General features: G+C 39.5%; 1 protein-coding gene across 2 annotated transcripts in view; it reads left to right on the top strand.

Moving 5' to 3' along the window:
- Positions 1 to 18825, top strand: part of LOC146497707 (adenylate cyclase type 1-like) — a 35619-nt gene extending 16794 nt beyond the window's left edge. The window contains exons 5-20 of one of the 2 annotated variants that reach the window (XM_085141836.1): positions 6507 to 6634; positions 7679 to 7837; positions 8324 to 8465; positions 10164 to 10319; positions 12104 to 12301; positions 12406 to 12503; positions 12654 to 12738; positions 13196 to 13285; positions 13774 to 14036; positions 14770 to 14896; positions 15507 to 15668; positions 15753 to 15899; positions 15990 to 16088; positions 16204 to 16318; positions 16481 to 16605; positions 16724 to 18825. In XM_085141836.1, coding sequence (XP_084997962.1) covers positions 6507 to 6634; positions 7679 to 7837; positions 8324 to 8465; positions 10164 to 10319; positions 12104 to 12301; positions 12406 to 12503; positions 12654 to 12738; positions 13196 to 13285; positions 13774 to 14036; positions 14770 to 14896; positions 15507 to 15668; positions 15753 to 15899; positions 15990 to 16088; positions 16204 to 16318; positions 16481 to 16605; positions 16724 to 17149 — 2520 coding nt within the window. In that variant the 3' untranslated portion in view covers positions 17150 to 18825. The remainder of the gene's footprint in view (positions 1 to 6506; positions 6635 to 7678; positions 7838 to 8323; positions 8466 to 10163; positions 10320 to 12103; positions 12302 to 12405; positions 12504 to 12653; positions 12739 to 13195; positions 13286 to 13773; positions 14037 to 14769; positions 14897 to 15506; positions 15669 to 15752; positions 15900 to 15989; positions 16089 to 16203; positions 16319 to 16480; positions 16606 to 16723) is intronic. The other variant, XM_085141838.1, reaches the window with a different exon arrangement.
- Positions 18826 to 19233: the final 408 nt, after the last annotated feature.

Genomic DNA, 19233 nt, shown 5'->3' on the forward strand with positions numbered 1-19233 from the left:
TGCGCTGTGTCGTATTAAGTTGGTGTGTCTGTTGGAGGGGGTATAGGGGTAGCTTGAAAATTGAAGTTTACAGGAAACCCACTCACACTGATCAGTATTTGCTGTTTGATTCCCACCACCCACATGAGCACAAGCTGGGAGTAATTATAACTCTTCACCACCAGGCTGACTACCACTGAGACCAAACACAAGGAGCGCATCTCAGGAAGGCTTTGAAACCTTATCGCTACTCAGACTTGGTGTTTGCTGAAGCTGTGAAAATACAACACACGATTGACACCCAGATTATTATTCCATACATAGTTGAAGTGATCAGATTTACTGTACTGTAGAAATCATCTAAACTTGGCTAGATGTTTTACAAATAATATAGAAAAAATAGAGAGAGAGACAGAAAGATTGACATTTGCAGTGGTTGTTTTTTAAGGACATGAAGAGATGAGGGACATTTATTTCAAAGACAAGAATGTCATTTGGCACACCAAATGGTCTTCTTGAGCCCCCCCTCTCACTCTGTAAACACTTCCTCTCCCTGGCTGAGTTTCCAGCAATCTGTCCAGCACCCAAAACAACAGTTTCAACTGTGAGAGGAACTGAGATTAATTTATGGTTGTTATGGGTGCCATATAACATTAATAGCTTTGTACTGGTTAAGCTTTTGTGCCCGTATGCGTGTGTGTGTCGTGGCTGTTTCTGCGACAAAGTTTCACAAAGCTTTTCCTTCTTGTCTCCCTTTTCTCTCCTCTTGCAACACCTCCCTGCATCACAGCTTTCAGACTCCTCCGCTCCTTGTTTCTCAGCTTTTTGATTGACATGCAGCAGCCTACTTCTCTCAACTCTGTCTTTTATGCCCCGTGGTTCTCCGCACTCTCTTCCTCTTTCATGTTTCCATTTTTAGGATGGCTCAGTGATGTATCTATCTTCTGTCTCTTATTTCCTTGACAAGTTATAGGTTCCTTTTCATTCTCTCATACATGACTGTTAGAGCTTATAAAATAACCCTTTTCTGCATGTGCAGGTCATGAATGCATATGATTTGAATGATTGATTATGATTTTAAGAGGATAGCAGTTCACCTAGCTGACAAACAAATGGCTGTACGATTATTTCCTAGTTGAGTTGTAATAGAATATCTGCAAGTGATGACTTACCTAAGTATGCGTAACCTAAGATCCAACAATAACATACCTCAAAACCTGTTATTTTCTGAAAAAAATAACTTTAGAAAGGCTGTCTGTACGCCAGTTAATATGAGCCAAATACAACTGAATAAAATATTAGCCAAAAACTGGATTATTCTTAAATGGAGCATAGGAACTTGTCACTGCCCACATGATGACAGCTGCCTGCCAGAACAGAAAATCTGGGTGTAGACACAATTAAATAACACTGTTTGGGTTTGTCCCATGAGCAGATGCAAGGATTGCTGTCGAGTCCTGCTGCTTCCTTCAGACTCCTGTGCGCTAAACCCAAACCAAACAAGCCAGCGTGGGCTCTTGACTAGGAGAAAGTGGGCAAAAGTGTTTCTGTTTCAAGAAAAAAAAATCACATTTAAGGTTTCTATTGCAGTTTTAACAAAAGCTAAACTTGCATAATACCTGAAACACAGCATGGTGTAGATTTAACAGGAGGGTCAAAATGTAGCAGGATGAAGCTGAGATTTTGTGAGGTTTTATGATTTTTCTCACACTGTCTATAATAAGTCTTTCTGTTGTCTCATTATCTCTGGTTACAAAGCAATACCACTTATAGAAATGTTTTTCTACTCTCCAGGATCATACACGAATAATCCCACATTATCATCAGGGTTCTTTATCTGATTTGGCAAAGCTCCCTCGAGAGCCACAAAATCATTGTGAAACTCTTGCACCCTCTTGTATATGAAATCCGTGCGTTACATTATCTATATGTTTTTTTTTTTTTAAACTTCTCAGCAGTTGGTCAAAATACAAAAAAGCTTAGCATTGTTATTATCGTGTAGTTTAATAGTTATATGATTAGGATTACTCTATAACTGTTTTGTTTTAGTTCCTTGTAGAACTTCAGTTCTAGTTCAAGTTCATCGCCTGGGAATACTGTGACAAAATGCTATATAACCTCCTTTTCAGTATCTCAGTAATGTATTTTTGCTGTTAATCCACTTCATTATTTTAAATATCTTAATGCAATAATTTCTAAGCTTGTCGGCTCGTATTGTACTAGCTTACACATTTGTTTAACAAGCAAAATATCCCTGGTTCAGTGCCAGGAGGAGACACGAATCTGTCGGAGTCGGATCAGGGAGGTTATTTAGTGTGAAAAAAGAGCCAGCCAAATCAAACATGCCAAGCTGCCAGCTGTCGTGACCTCTTCCCTTTAATAAGGGAGCAACTGAAATTAGCTCTCTTGCTATCATTTTGACCTAAGGCCAGACAGAAAGCAAAAAGAAGCAAATGAATTAGGTAGGTCAAATAAAAGGAGGCTGTTTGCTACAAAATAAATGTAGTATCATGTGAGCTGGATTTTAATTTAGTCCCGTATATAATGGCTCTTACATGTTTTGTAACGATACTTCAATGTTGTTTTCCTCAAAATAACTGATATCCTATGAGACCGGTCTTAATGTTGGTCTTAAAATGCTGCACGAGACTTAGTGTCCAAAACGACATTAGCTGCAACTCAGATACATTTTCACCAATTTCTTTATGTTAATTAAAGAAAAACGTGTGTGTTTCCAATTCTGATCAAACATTCAATAACACCAATGCCATCTTTGAAAATAAACCAGTCCTGAAACGCCAAACAGTTGGTATTTGCCATATCTGTTAAATGCTTCACATCTACATTAATAGATTTCTTTCTTATGCCCACTCACTCCAGCCCACAAGGCTGAGTTGGGAGGAGGAAGTGTTGATATATTTTTCATTTGTTGTTGCACAGAAATTAAATTCAATCATTAAAAGAGCTGGTGGCTAAAAGGGAAACATCCACGCATATGAAGGAGATGGAAAAGCATTAACGGGGCAGGGGAAATATTGAGTTACCCCTGTAATAAATCACTGCCTGTATTGATGAAATGTTGACATGAAAAACTTTATGAGCCAAAAAAAGGAACATATGTAATGGCCTTATGTAAAATTCATAAAACTGTTTGACTACTTCTAATTAGATGCTGCAAAAACATTGCAACTACCAATATGATCAACCACGGAGCACATTCAGGAACACGTGTGGGGAGGGGCATTTGTCTTACGTCCTTTCAGCCCCCAAAAGTTGCAGGAATGGAATCTTTAGCTCATCAACACAGCAGTGATATTTGTCTCCGTACCAAAGGCAAAGAACCGTGTGTACTGCTCTTTAGGGACTTGTAGGAAATTAAGAGATGAGCTGGCTCATCTTTTTGCTTCATAATCATTTATTGAATGTTCCGCTTCCCTGTATTTGTGTCTCTCCTTCCCTTTGTCTGTGTAGACTGAAATGTGTGCTAATTTACATTCCTGCTAATACTACCACACAATAGTTCTGATTGCAGTGCTCAGTATAAATCCTAATCACATTAAGACATGGCAAAAAAAGGTTATCTTAAAACTGCTTTTCTTTCTTTGTAAATGGAAGTAAGTGTCAAAATCTACCTAATGTTCTGTAACTAGTTACACTGATGACCACCCAGATTGCCCACAATGCTTCAGTCATATGACACTGGTAATCCTGCTTGGGTCTGAATCAGCTCCTAAGCCCTCACACTGCAGCTTAGCACAGGAAAAGTACAAAGTAGGAGACACTGTAAGCACCGGGGCTTTCCCCTGCTTCCTGTAGCTTCAGCTGTGTCTCACTATAGCCCCATCTGTTATTGCTCCACTTTGCCCAGAGTTAGGCTGAAGAGACCTCAGTGGCTCTGTTACAATATTTTTTTTTTAAAAAAAGTTCTTAGTGGGAGTCTTTACAGTGCTGTGCAAAAGTCTTGAGTCACCTCTAATTTCTTATTTCTAATAGTTTCCTTCCAAGGAGGCTTCCAAGGCTGCTTTCGCTACTCATTTTCAGATGATTTTTATTTTTAAGCCACATTTCATTCACACACACAAACACAAAAGCTAACACATAAATGAACCAGTGTCGTGGCAAAACAAAGAAGACAGCATGGCCACAAACCAGCTTTAAATCTTTAGGCACTCTGTTACTAGCAGCCTCTCCTTTTGTTTGTTTACAGATTTAAATTTAGAACTGCCTAAAAAGAGAGCTTCATGCATTTGACTTATTGTCAAATAAATGTCATTGCCTTTCTAATCTAAAAAGATTTGGGGAAACTGAACAAGTTGAGGGCTACTGTTTGCTGAGTCCTAATCAGAAATGGTCTCAGTTGAAACGTGGCTGTTTGAAGTCATCCTTAAGGAAGGGAAACAAGGAGAAAAGGCATCCCAGCTCATACAAGAGCTGGACTGAAAATCAATGGCAGCAAATCTTGGAGCGATTCATCCATGATGTTTTTGGTTCAAGTTTTGGAAATATGTACAGATGTTAGGAGAGCGGCACAACAGTGAGTGTCTAGTATAATGCTATATTTATCATTTAAAAAGAATCTGTAGTAAGAAATATAGAATTAGTCGCTGTAGAAGTGAATATGCTAGGACTCAAAAAAACAAATTTTTTGTTGAAAGTTACAAGAGTCCAGTAAAGGCTAGATCATGCTTCTTTCATAGTTGCTGTAGTAAATTCATGCTTTTCTTAATCAACTATATCAAGTGTCAAGAGCGACCAAGGCAGCAAAGGTTTATTGCAGTGCAAAAAAAGAAACCAGGAAGGCAGATAAAAACAGACCAAATTTAGAAAGCTATACATGTTATGTAGCACAATAATATCATTTTATTTTCGTATCTATTTAAAATAGGCTATTTAAAAATTTTAATCCTCATACAAATTAGTTGGTATTCTTTTGATCTTTAGTTCTATATATGGGGCTTTAATTTAAGAGAAAATGTCTTTCACAGAGCAAAACTGCCAAGAGCTGCTCAGCACACTGCTACTGCATAACACTCTGTCTTTTGGTTTGTGTCTAAGAATATATTTTGTACAAACAGCCGCCGTGCCACTGAGTACTTAAAAAGCATGACCACAGCAGGTAAACTTGCACAAGACAAAGAGCAGCCGCTAACGAGCCCTGGCTATCTTGCCGAATTTCACATGGCTCCCATGTTAAAAATAGAGCATCCGTCTTGTCATGTGCCCACCGATGTGCATAATTATGAGTCTTTGTGCTGTTCACATGCATGGCCAGCAATCCCATTACCTCCATGGAAACAATGAAGGGTTATGAGAAGGCACCCACAGTAACCTGGTCTCCCTGGTAAAATGAATGCCTGTTGCTCATATCCTGTAATAGTGGGTTATATTTGTAAGCTGTTTTTTTCATGCCACTGCTCATTGTGTCTAAAGAGTGAGAGTGAGTAGAGAGTGACTCACCTTATTCCCTAAAATGAAACTGATCCTTTAATATGTCACAGCATTGTGGGAGCCATTTTTAGTACGAGTCCATATTTTTAACATTTTTAATGAGATACCGATAAAGAAGCACAAATATCTTTCTGTCGCAGTCTATTGATTTGTTTGGCCACAGAACTGCCTCGTATACACCACACAGTCAGTCTCATCCTGTCTTCACAATCAGCTTTTAGATTTTAATGTATGATTTGCACGACCATGTCAGTTTCATGACAAGCTCTCTAATTTATGTTGCAGGACCACGGCATAGGTGGTGTCGATACTGAATGAGCATCAGGCAGTTTCTCTCAATAGCACAGAGGTTAAAATAGAGGGGAGAAAACTAAAAGCTGCTTAGCCAGCTAAGAATCTCAAAAAAGATATAGAGCCACCAAAACATCAACTTTTGTCTTGTGAAGTTCTGTTTTAGAGCCTCAACTTCACTATTTAGTTGTTTTTTGACCTTCTTACCATGCAGCACACCTTTGAAATGGTTGAAGACACTTAAGAACAAGTTAGAGGCATTGCCGGCCTGAGTTAACAAGGAGTTTCTGTAATGAATTGTTTATTAAATAAATGTGATATTTGAAAAAGGCAGAGCTTTTATAACTGTAATGTGATCACATACTGAGTGATCATGTATGTTGACATAATTTAAATGTACTCAAATCTTATATTGGCGATGTTACCATTGCAAGTCTGCAAGTCTGAAACCACCTGCATCATGAACCTAATCAATCTTGGAAACCGAGCAGCCTGAAGCTACACTTACAAACTAAACAGCTGGGTATGGATCACATTAATCAGTGTAAGGGAAAAATTATATTTGAATGACAGGATGTTTCAATCAAAGCATCCCTGCTCTTAGATGCCTCTCGTGTGACTTTGATTAAACTGGAGGAAAGTTGCTTTTTAATGTGTATTTTTTGTCAACATGACTAATTACTATTTTTTTTATAGTTTTAAAACTGCTGTAGCATCAGTTTGAATTTGTAAGTAAGGTTGATTTCTTTTCTTAAAAATTCTCCTTAAATTGTTTCTGTGACTGACAGGAGAACCACTGTCGCAGGATTAAGATCCTGGGAGATTGTTACTACTGTGTGTCCGGACTGACACAACCCAAGACCGACCACGCCCACTGCTGTGTAGAAATGGGTCTCGATATGATTGACACCATAACGTGAGTCTCTTATGCCTGTGGTTTTCATGTGTGACCCGAGAACACATTTACCCCTTCCAAACTCTGACACAAAAGTCTTCAAAAAAAACAGCAGTGTTCAAGTGTTCAAAGTCGGGGGGGGGGGGGAAGTATTAGGGGGGATGTAATGGGCTATGTTTTTCTTTTTTTTAATTTAATTAGAAAGTTGCTGTTTTCTTTGTATAGTTTAGGAAGTGAAAAAGGATGCACAAGAAAGTTAGAGACTGAGAAGCTCCAGAAGATTACATCAGATGCTTTTCATGATTTGACTGTAAGTCTGTTAATTAAGATTAAGATCAGATTTCTCCGCCAACACTGATTAAATAAAAATGCCCAGCTTTTCAGTCTTTTTGTTCTCGGTCTATTTTGGTACGTTAGAGCAAAGCAGAGCATTTCTGAACAGCTTCTGGTCCTTGAAGACATCGTGACAGATTGTTATATCTATTTATAAAGGACATTTGTGGAAACAGATTCTTAATTTTGGATGTGTGTGTCACCCGCATTTGACCTCAATTATTTGTGATCTTAATGTTAATGAGATTGTTTGCTGAATGAATGAAATCAGCGCCGGGTGTACATTTCAAACCATGAAAGAGTTGGCAGATTAGTTGATGTAAACTTCTTATTTAATTACTATATGTGTTCATATACAGTCATACATACATGTAATACATTGTTATTGTAACACTGTGTTTTTTGTGCTGTTTTTAATGCTCTGTCCAAATTATAGGCAAACTATTCGATTTAGACAGAGTTGGACAGTTGGAAAAAATGTAGTCACATTATTTGCCAATTACTTTAAAAGATGACAGTTAAAAATTATGGAAGTGTTTAATATTGAAATGGTCCAGATATAATTTAAAAGTATTCAGATTAAAATACACATTTTTTTTTAAATCCAGTGGATTAGGTTATTAATTATTTTTTAAAGTAATCTGACCCAACTCTGGATATAGATAAAAAATATATAGATATTGCCCTGCCATATTACCTCACTGAGACTCTCCATGTTTTTTGTCTGTACAGGTCAGTAGCAGAGGCCACAGAAGTCAACCTAAACATGCGCGTGGGCTTGCATACCGGTCGAGTGCTGTGTGGAGTGCTGGGTCTTAGGAAATGGCAGTATGATGTGTGGTCAAATGATGTGACTCTGGCCAATGTGATGGAAGCTGGAGGACTACCTGGGTCAGTACTCAGCATTTTAAAAGCATACAAGCCTGAACAGCTTCAGACTATTTGTCTCTGCTCTGTTGTGGAAAAAACATCTTGACACATTATGTGTCTAACTAATAAGGTGTTAATATTTTTTGCTCTAGAATCAGTCTTGTTCCCTGTGTTTTTAAAGCGTTAGTCGGTGATTTAAGCTAAATCAGGAAACAAGGCCAACTGCAGGGAAGACCCTTATGGTTGAATTTTCCCCACTGGACAAGGAAATAAAGAGAAGCACAGAAGCAGATTCAATTCATCCACAAACTTCAGGCAATGCAATTGTGTGTATCATTACAAACAAATTACCCAAAGAATCTTATTAAGACCCACCAAAGCAGAATTTCAGAGGTTATTGTGAACACATCCTTTAGCTCTTAACTCTTCTGCAACAGACCTTCTCAGGTCTGTGTGCTTATAAGACTTGTTTTAATATTTGCTCTGCTTCCCTTATCTGTACCACAGGAAAGTTCACATTACCAGATCTACACTCGAGTGCCTAAACGGAGACTATGAGGTGGAGCCTGGAAATGGCCATGAAAGGAGCGCCTTCCTTCAAAAACATGAAATCGAAACCTTCTTTATAGTGCCATCTCACCGACGGAAGGTACCCAATTGCACTTCTGTGTTTAGTAATATTCTGTATTTATATCTTCAGTAAAAATGAATGAAATGACAGCAATAGTTTTCTATTTGTTTAAACCATTGCCTTGGATGAACCTTTTTGTACTGAGACAGTTTACTGTACATATTAGCTTCCATAGGTAATCCATATTAATTGACCTAACTGGTAAATCAGAACAGGACAGGTTGACAAAGCAGGTTTATCCTGGCCAATTACTATACTTCAGTAGAAGGACCTACTAGAAAACATGCTTCAGAGACTGCAGAAATGTAGTGCAGTTTGACTACAGAGCTCTCACCCATTTGTTGTTGAGCTGATCTCACGTTCAGCCTGTAATGGATTGGACTGGGGCTACAGAGAGAAAGAAGAAGAAAAAAAACAGCCCGTGGCATCTATCATCTTAAATTTGCACAGTCCGACAAACTTAAAGAGATATGTGTGTGTCAGTGCATCCACATAAGCATGCACATTTCCAACAGATGTGCCCCAAGCAGCTGGAGAGGGAATTTCAGTCTTGTTACTGTATAACTCTATAAAGCCTTCCTTCTCCTCTCTCCTCTCCTCTCCTCTCCTCTCCTCTCCTCTCCTCTCCTCTCCTCTCCTCTCCTCTCCTCTCCTCTCCTCTCCTCTCCTCCCTTCTACCCGCCTAACAATATTTCTTGCAGCAGGTTTTATGTTATGCAAGCCCACGCTTGCACATAGGTTACATGGTGCCTTATATGAACCTGTTGTATCCCCGTTGCGTGTATTTTTCTTTGAAATGTGAGCCAAGAGACTTGGCTAATCCTCTAGCTGATGGTTTAACTTCATCAAAGACATGGCTCAAAGTAGGATAGGCACAGACTGTATTGTTGGGTAGGCTGATATTCTCACTTAGAGACATACAGTGGGGTTTCAGATTAAAGGAAAAGCTGAACCCTTGACCCCAACAATTAAGGGTTGAAGTAGTTTCATAATGTTCATAATGTTGCTGGGGGCATTTTGCTGGCATGGTTTGGCTATTCTTGTGCCCTTACAAGGAAGGTTCAAATAGTTTTTAGCAATCACTTATATTATATATTAAATCATTTTGTATCTAAATAAGCCCGATCTCTCCCACAATTAGAGTGCCCCCATCCATTGGGTGTCACTGAGTGGTTTGATGAGTATGAAAATAATTGGCGCCACCAGCTCTCAACCTTGTTGAATATTTATCAGCAATTTTGGACTGATTTGTCAGAAAAGGAAGGCTTGTCACTGTCATCACCTTCCAATAGCTTTTGGAAGAATGAATTTCTGTGTTTCCAGTAGATTTCCAGTGATCTGAAGCTGGTGGACAAATGGCCTTACTAAGAAATGCTATGTTGCATTTTCCCCTCAATTTGCCATTTGTCTCTATTTTCAGCTTTATGTGTTGATGATGACATATTTTTGTTGTTTCAAATGGTGCTTAAACACACGTTCTTCAACAGTTTACTGAAAGAGAAACGAGGGCATCAGAGTCCTAACGCTATTAAAATCACCAAAGGACTGATGTACCTTATTTTAACTGCATTGTTGAGCATGAGCATGATAATAATGACTGGATGCATGTGTCAAGTCCATAGTGCCTGTGCATGAATTATAGACCCTTACATAATATATATTACTGTATGGGATATCATGACTAAATACTTGTTCCCATTTCTTATCTGGTGGCAGATATTCCCAGGATTGATTCTTTCGGATATAAAGCCCGCCAAAAAGATGAAGTTCAAAACTGTGTGCTACTTACTAGTGCAGCTTATGCACTGCAGGAAGATGTTCAAGGCTGAGATTCCCTTCTCCAATGTCATGAACTGCGAGGACGGTGATAAGGTATAAACTCTCAGTGTCTGTGTTGACGTTTCTGTGTTTGTTCTTACTGTGATTTCCGAATAGACGCAACACTGAGTGAAAACCTGGTGAAAAAAAATAGGCTTGTGTGTTCTGTGTCATAGGAAAAGGGGTAATGGAGCGTCCTTTTTTTAAAGTTCCCTATCCAGTCAGTATGTTGGTCTTGGCAGAAATGTCAGTGAGCCTGTTAACCCTCTCAGGCTCAAATTAAGTTTTTGTTGCTAATGCACAAAAGAATACCTGCAGTGGTTCTTCTGAGTAAAAAAAAACTCATAAAATATGTATGTGGGGTAATCAGTTTGTTAGCTTTTAACTGTTGCAAATCTGCAACGCCTGCCTTGAGAGGGTTAATATGGCTAACTGTTAAAAGAAGTGTTGTGTTATTTAACCTTATATGTCTGTAAATTTTTGCACCTACTGCTTAAACAAGGAGTTTCCTGGGTCCGTGTGTGTGTGTGTTTGTGTGTCTATTGTACATATTTTCCTGTTAGTAAGGTCTGTAGAAGTTATATATAAACTTAAAGGTACAATAATGTTGGTTTGTGTGTAACATATTTTACAAGTGGCTTTTTTCCTAGAAATTTATGGACGTTTCAGTTTTTAAGATGTTGCCCTTTTTAAGATGTTCAAATAATCTTTACCTCACACTGCACGATTATATGTCTCCCCATTAACGGTAATCACAGCATCCTCCCATCAGAGACAACAAGCAGATTAGCATAATACACAAAAACAGTAAAAGCTGATGGCCTTTGTCATGGGCGGTTTAGTTGTAGTAAACCTTCCACTGAATGGTAAATTCAAATTCAGGCCACACACACTAGTACTCAGTGAAAAGATGTGTGCATTCAAGGCACGAATGCAAGCAATATGAGGGACAAGGGATGAATGAATAGGATAGCTGGTGCAGCAGACACGGTTACATGATGTGTCCCGTGCTGCACTGAGCACAATATAGAACATAAATAGACATCGGGATTTGCAGGCCACTGTGTTTCTGCCTTATAAATAAACCAAAACAAGAGAGTGGGGAATGCAAAAAGAAATGGGGGGGTGGGGGGGAAATGGGCCAGATATAAAGACTGGACGGGTGAAGGGGATATAAACAGAAGCAAGGAAAAAAGTGAAGTGAATATATGGAAGCAGGTAAGAAAATAAGGAAATAAATATGAAAAAATAAAGAATGAATATACATAAGATGAGTGAGTAAGAGCAAGGTGAGGTAAGAAGATGGTATTACAAAAAAACAGAAGTGGAAAATAAGAAGTAAGGAAGTGGATACACTTAGAGAAGAGACAAAGAAAGGAGACAGTGGCACAGAACACGAAGCTGAAGAAATCAGTGACATCCGTGAGCTGAGCACATCCATGTCGTGTCACGAGCTCGTGAACACCGGTGATCCTTGATCATGCTCTGATCACCTACTGTGCTGTGTTCAGATAGCATGCTAACTTACATGAACAAACACACCTACACGTACACACACACACACACATACCCAAGGTGTTTGCTAAGCTGCTCACTTTGGCTGCCGAGGACACAGCAGGGTGCTTTCAGTAATGAAGTTAAGTGTGAAGGCAATGTCCTAATTTGAAAGTATAATCAGCTGCCTGTGTTTATTGTTGACTCTTATTCACCCTTGTTCCTAATATGATAATACTCAGGCATTGCAGAGAATACAGGGTGCTGTATTCACCAAACTATTGTTGTTTAAGCTCTGCATTGTGAAGTGAGTGGAGATTTCTTTTCATTTTGTTTTCCACCAGCGGAGGGCCATGCGAACGGCTCCACAGAAAATGAGGAACCGCTCCAACGCTAACCAGGCTAATGTGATCCAGAGCAGCCCCAGAACACGGGTCAACCGCTACATCGGTCGGCTGATTGAAGCCCGTCAGACCGAGTCTGACACGGCAGACCTCAACTTTCTCACGCTCATGTATAAATGCTCTGAGCGTGAGCACAGGGTGAGGGATTTGAGAAACTGCACTGAGATGTTGCTCAATCATGTTACAATTCCACATTTTATTGTTTGGTTACTCGCTCTTTTTTGGGTTTTGCCATTGTGCAGTACCACCAGGTGCCTGATGAGTACTTCACCAGCGCAGTGGTCCTCTCCCTGATCCTAGCTGCTTTGTTTGGCCTTGTCTATCTTCTCATCATACCACAGTATGTACCGAAAATGCTTCTGTGGGTCCCTTCTTTCTCTTTATTTTTTTTCCCCCTTCCCATTATTTTATCTCTCCAGCTGCCTCTTTAACATACCGAGGTCTGTCTTACTAACCCCATCATTCCCTTCTCTCCTTTTTTTTCTCTCAGGGGCACAGTGGTGCTAGTTCTTCTCGTCTTCTGCATCTGTTTCCTTGTAGCTTGTATCATGTACCTCCATATCACTAGAATACAGGTAACTACAGATGCTCTTCTTATCCTATTGAAGTGAAGGTCTTTTTTTTCATTTATTAGAGCATTAACCTACACCACAGATGCATCTACCTTCTGTTATCTGCAGTTTAAAGAACCTGGCAAGGGAAATGTTCTTCTGTATAGGTTTTTGCTGACCAAAGACAAATTATAAATGTATTTTGTGAAACCATGTAAGAACAATTTAATAACCACTAGCTTTGAGGTTACATCTATGCCCCTGTGTTGTATTTAAATTCTCACATGCTTGTCTTTTCTCTCTGTTCTTTCCTCAAACCCAAAAAATTCTTGTCCATCATAACATTTGTTCTTCCTCAAGCTGTACTTATAGTTATTAACACTCTGACAGATTATATTGGTGTTGTCTAAATGCATTCAAGGTATTCTAGGCAGTATTTATATAATAGTCTCTATATTTTCGCCCATTTTTTTTCTGTCAGTGTTTTCCAGGGTGCCTGACCATTCAGATTCGCACTGCTCTCTGTATTCTCATAGTGCTCTTAATCTACGCTGTGGCCCAGGCCTGTGTGGTAAGTGTAAATGCAACAATAAAAAAGTGTCATCTGCCACAAACTACCCACCTGACTGGCCAGCCAGCTAAGAAAAATCTCACCATGTTTTGAGCTGCTGTTGTTCCCTCTGATTTAACTGTGCCAGTGGGCTTATTTTAAAAATATGTTTAATTATTATTTTAGAGGTGTTGCTTTAGATGATGTGCAGTTGACTGTGAAATTAATAAAGCTAAAATTGTGGCGTTATCATAATTTAATTATCACGTTTTTGCTGTGTTTACATATGTCATGTATAACATAAATCTGAAAGCATTCAAAGTTTGAATTATGGTCATGCTATGTATTGAAACAGCTTACACTATCCAGCTGTACAGTGCTGTTCAACTCATGTGTTTTGTTTTTCTTTAATGAAAAGTGCAGACAAGGCAGACCGTGAATGTAGATGAGCATCAAGCCTTTCTCCAGAAATATTTCTCACTTTGCATCGCTGTGTTTGCTTTTGACAGGTGGGCTGCATGCCCTGGCTGTGGGGTAGTGCCAATACAAACAGTTCCATCATCATCATTGATGTGGATAGCGGCGCCAACCACACCATGGCAGAGCTTCCTTGTGACGGCGCCCGCTACGCCTTTCTCTCATGTGTGGTGGGCGCACTTACCCTGGCGCTTTTCTTGCGTGTCTCCTGGATGCCAAAGATGGCGCTAATGCTTCTTCTGGGGGTGCTGTATCTCACCGTGTTGGAGCTCAGCGGCTTTCGCAAGACTGCAGGGTGAGAGGTTCACACCACGACGTATTCAGAAAGCTCAGACACATTCCCGACTTTCCCTGAAGTTATATGACAACAATGATCTCGCACAGTTGTTATGCATCATGCGCGTCAGTCGGGTATCAGAGGTAATGCCTGGCTGTGTAATAAACAGATAGGCAAGAGTTGGAAGAGCATTTACAGTACATGTGCTGAGATGTATGTGTGTGGAGGAGTTGTTGCTTGTCTTCAGCCCACACACTCTTTCATTTTCCACCCTTTGAAGCAGCACACATGCTTATTAGTTCCAAATCAGAAGCCTAAAAGGACAATGTGGGCTGCATGATGGGACCACGTTAGCTATTTCAACCCAGTACTGAGGGACCATGCCAATTTTATTAGAGCTCAGATCCCAAATGTGCAACTGAAAAAAATGATTATTCTGAATTTGTTCAGGTCAAGGTAAGGATTAGTTTTGAAAAAAAAAAAACTTTTAGATTTAATCATACACAAGTTAATAGTAATATTCCATGATTTCAGAATATGTTATAAGCACAATAAAGTTGTTTTGTTTTGGGTTTTTTTTTTGCTTGCTTTGTTTTCATGTCCTTCTAAAAAAGCCCTTGCTTTCATACTTTTGTGAAGTAACTCTACTTGTGATCACTCCCGACGCTGTGGGGGGTCCATTCAACCCTCCTGTGTAGTTTTCTGTGTGGTCTGGTCCAGTGCTGACTTGTGCAATTGGTCTCTTCCGCAGTGGGGGGTCCTTCCACATCCGGGGCTATGAGCCCATCCTGTCTCTGTTGCTCTTTGTCAGTGCCCTTGCCCTCCACTCCAGGCAACTTGACCTCAAACTACGTCTGGACTTCCTATGGGCTATACAGGTCAGGAAGTGTGCAATGATATGTCTGTGCATATGAAAAAAGGCTAGGATGTGCAACCATGCTTCCAAAGTAAACTCTGAAAAAACTTTTTCTAGTTTTTGTTTACAGGTGTTGCAGGGATCACATTTAAAATGAGCAAACAAGTGTTTGTGTGCATGTTTGATCAAACACAAAAAAAAAAAAGTTGTGTTAAAATGATCATTGAATCATTGCAATTAGATTTTTAAAAAATTCTTTGGTTTGTTTTTTTACTTTTTACAAAGCAATCCAACTTCTTTTGGAAATGAGGTTGTATATTTATAGGCTGCCAGATGTCTGTTCTTGGCAACAAAAAAAGTAAAAAGCTTCTTCTGGCTCGGTTTCATTTGGCACTGAGCGTTTTGCATAGGGGGATAGAAGTGTTGAAGCTGAATTTAAGCCATTTAACCCTTTAACTAGCAGGATTAGTCATGTAATGTACCCAAGTCTATTAATCATACTCTGAGGCTTACAGCAGTCAGTGGTCTGATGCTCACAAGTCATTTTAGCGACACCATGTGGTGGAAATATGAAGCAAGCTTTGGTTCTCACAGCTATATCTGGATATTTTGTGTGCTACTTTTCCTGCCAGGCGGAGGAGGAAAGAGATGGAATGGAGAAAGTAAAGCTGGACAACAGGAGGATCCTCTTCAATCTGCTGCCTGCACACGTGGCTCAACACTTCTTAATGTCAAACCCAAGAAACATGGTGAGCCACGATAATAGACAGGCAGGCAGGCAGACAGACAAACAGGTAGATAAAAAGGCTGAAACCAGAAACGACTAATGATCACATCTAAGAATATTTTTTTACTGTATTGTTTTTCTTTTCCTTTAGGATCTGTACTATCAGTCCTACGCACAAGTTGGCGTCCTATTTGCTTCAATCCCGAACTTCAACGATTTCTACATCGAGCTGGATGGCAACAACATGGGAGTGGAATGCTTGAGGCTACTGAACGAGATCATTGCTGACTTTGACGAGGTCTTAGTATTTTTTTCTTTCATTACTTTGTAAATTTGGAATTGTTTTTGCCTTGTAGTGTCAGGTGTTTATTGAATGTGTGCTTCACAGCTCATGGATAAGGAGTGCTACAAAGACATAGAGAAAATCAAAACCATTGGCAGCACATACATGGCTGCTGTGGGACTCGTCCCCACCATTGGGACCAAGGTTGGGATTTTCCTTTTTATTTATGTGTTTATCTTCTGTTGTAGTTTTTAAAAGGAATATGAAGGGTCCTTTTCTCACATGTACACTAACTGCTTGGTGCTCTTTTCCTCTGTAGAACAAGAAATCTGTGTACGACCATCTGAGCACGATAGCAGACTACGCCATTGAAATGTTTGATGTTTTGGATGAAATCAATTATCAGTCATACAACGAGTTTGTCCTGAGAGTCGGTAAGTAGACATACAATATAAACCACCTTGTTGGATTGTTGGGTCCCATTTGATGCTATATAAATAAAATTGAACTGTTTTGGTTCCCTGGCAAAGACAATTTAAATGTGACTGACTTTCAATGACTCTGTTTTAGTTTAATGTTTTTATGTCTGTGCACAGGAATCAATGTGGGTCCAGTGGTTGCAGGGGTGATTGGAGCACGGCGACCTCAGTACGATATCTGGGGTAACACGGTCAATGTGGCCAGTCGAATGGACAGCACTGGAGTACCTGGGAAAATACAGGTACTTGTTTTCAATTACAAATGATCCACAAATATGGTGGAGTCAAGTGTAAACAGCTTGCCAAGCTCCGCTGTCATATCTACCAACACTTACAATAACAAATATCTGTATTTCCTAGGTGACTGAGGAGGTTTATCGGCTACTGAATACCAACTATGACCTGGTTTGCCGCGGCAAGGTCAGTGTAAAAGGCAAAGGTGAAATGCTGACCTACTTCCTGGAAGGGAAGGTTCAGGGAGTGGGCACTGCAACCACTTCTTCGGTGATGCGTTCCGCCAGCCTGGCACGTCGGATCCACTCCTGTGGAAAGACGAGCGTCCCGACCAATCTGGCCAGCGTCTCCTCTGCTGCCAGCCTCACTGCTCATCCCAGCATGGGTAGCAACATGCAGATGAACACTGCCAACAGCAGCAGCAACAGCCAAGCCGCATGCCTACCCTCATCCTGTGTGCCCGCAGTGGGTAAGGTTGATGAAGAGAGGGATGTAGAGGTGACAGAGATTGAAATTGAGACGGTGGCAGCTGCTGCAGATGTGTCAGTGTAGGAAGAAAGAAAATATATTCATCTTAAATAAAGCAAGAAAACCTGGTTGGAGGACTTGAAGCGTCTAGTCTGTACTGGCACAACCCAGGATACACCCATTCAGGATGTGAACTTCCAGAAATATGAAGTCATTGTATGGATAATCATACTTGCTTTAGGGATTTTTAACTGCTTGCCACTTTTCAGAGACAAAATGCAGAGTGCAGAGACGGGTACCCGGAATCTCAAATCCTCTTTTAACATCTCTGTAACAGATGATTAGATGTGTGGTTTTGTTGGGTTCCATCAGATCCAGGTATAATGAGCATATTTATTTTTTACTATGTTGTACATATTCCGTGTTCGGGGGATATGTGCGGTGATATCCAGAAAGAGACTGATCATGCTATTGCTTTTGCACTGTCTTTCTTATTATGCCAAGGATTCATTGCGTTATTTAGCGTAAAATGGTGTTGTTTCTTTTTGGTGTATGTAAGCATGCAAGTGTGTACTTGTGAGTGTGCGTATGCATGTGTGGTCAATTTTGAATTGTAACAAAACAGCACAAAACAGTCTCTTTTCTTTTTCTTTTTTTTACTTGGAGCTCACTGGATGAAATATGCTTTTTATGATACATATTTACAGTTAATAGTGCATGACTTTTTAAAAGTTGACAGCCATAGTAATGATACTCCTGTTGAAAGAAAACCAAAGTACAGAGCTTTCCATAGATCACTAGCGATACTTATATTGCCTCAACAAAGATGAGAGAGAAAGTTGCAGTAGATGTTTACCACATGCTCGATCACTGGTAGAAGACAAAGGTGTGTTTTTGAACCCTGGAAAGACAAAATCAGTTTTCCTTAATACATGACATTCTTTTGTATTATAGTGCAATATGGCATGTACACAAAATACACAGATAGGGGCAGCTTTGCTGATGAGGAGGCAAAAAGATAATACGAGGAAAAGACAAAGGTACACAAACCTAAACAGAAGTAATACTGAGTTGGATTTGTGCTTCTATAGATGCTAGTTTATGCCAAAATGGGACCAGTATTGTAGAACATCACACAGAGGGCCCACACATCCTTACATACAGATATCTAAAGGAGTTAAGAATGGCATTCATCCACACAGAAGAGAGCATATACTATAAGCACATGACTTCCACAAATGCATGACTAACTCCTTTAGCCTAAACATTTCAAATGCTGTAAGTACTTTCAAACATTTCCTTGAGGCCACAGAAGATTTCCTGCAGTGTCTCGCTGCTGTCGTCTTTCAGGCATACACATTACTGTACTATTGCTTTTTGTTATCTAGCAGCTACATTTTTGAGTTTTCCTCAAGAAATTTTAGCTTTAGCACATCTCTCAGATATACTGTCAGAAACATGATGCGCTTCAGATTATCTTTATAGCCTGTATCTTTATCAGCACATAGAACTTTCACTCGATCTGCAAAAGTGTAAATACGTCACGTTTCAAGTTCTTGCCTTACTCAATAAGCTTACAGTGATTGCAACTTGCCTTTTTAGATATATTCACTTTGATATGCAGATCATACTTTTTGTAAATAGTCAAAAGTTGTAAACTATGTTGTATCTTGTACAGTGTAAAGTTGGGTTATTGAATATTTTGTAATAAAGACAATATTGGTGTATAAAATATCATCAGTATCGCTATGATAAAGAAAGTAGTTTCTTGAGTTTTGGCTACATATGTGAAAGATCACCTTTTTTATTTTTATTTTCTCAGACATTATTTAATCACTTTCGTTGTAAAGGTTTTCTTTCTCAACAGGAAAATATTTAAGACAATAACATGTTTATCATGCCGGTCAATGTACTTTGACAGCCCACGGCTAGATGGGTGTCACCATGTGTCACACACGGGGCAGGGGCCAAAACTGTTTTCCTGGTAATGATGTCAAGTTTGTTTAAGGTTCACTCAGTGTAACAGTTAAGTCAACAAACACTTCATTTGCTCAACTATTTAGCTCTTTTATGGGCTTGGAGAGAGGATACAATGCTTTGTTTTTTGTAATTTTATGTTGATTTACCTTGATGAAGTTCTTCATTTACTAACAGGAGTGATATCATTG

The sequence above is a fragment of the Neolamprologus multifasciatus genome, chromosome 18 (assembly GCF_963576455.1).
Source record: "Neolamprologus multifasciatus chromosome 18, fNeoMul1.2, whole genome shotgun sequence".
Lineage (NCBI taxonomy): Eukaryota > Metazoa > Chordata > Actinopteri > Cichliformes > Cichlidae > Neolamprologus > Neolamprologus multifasciatus.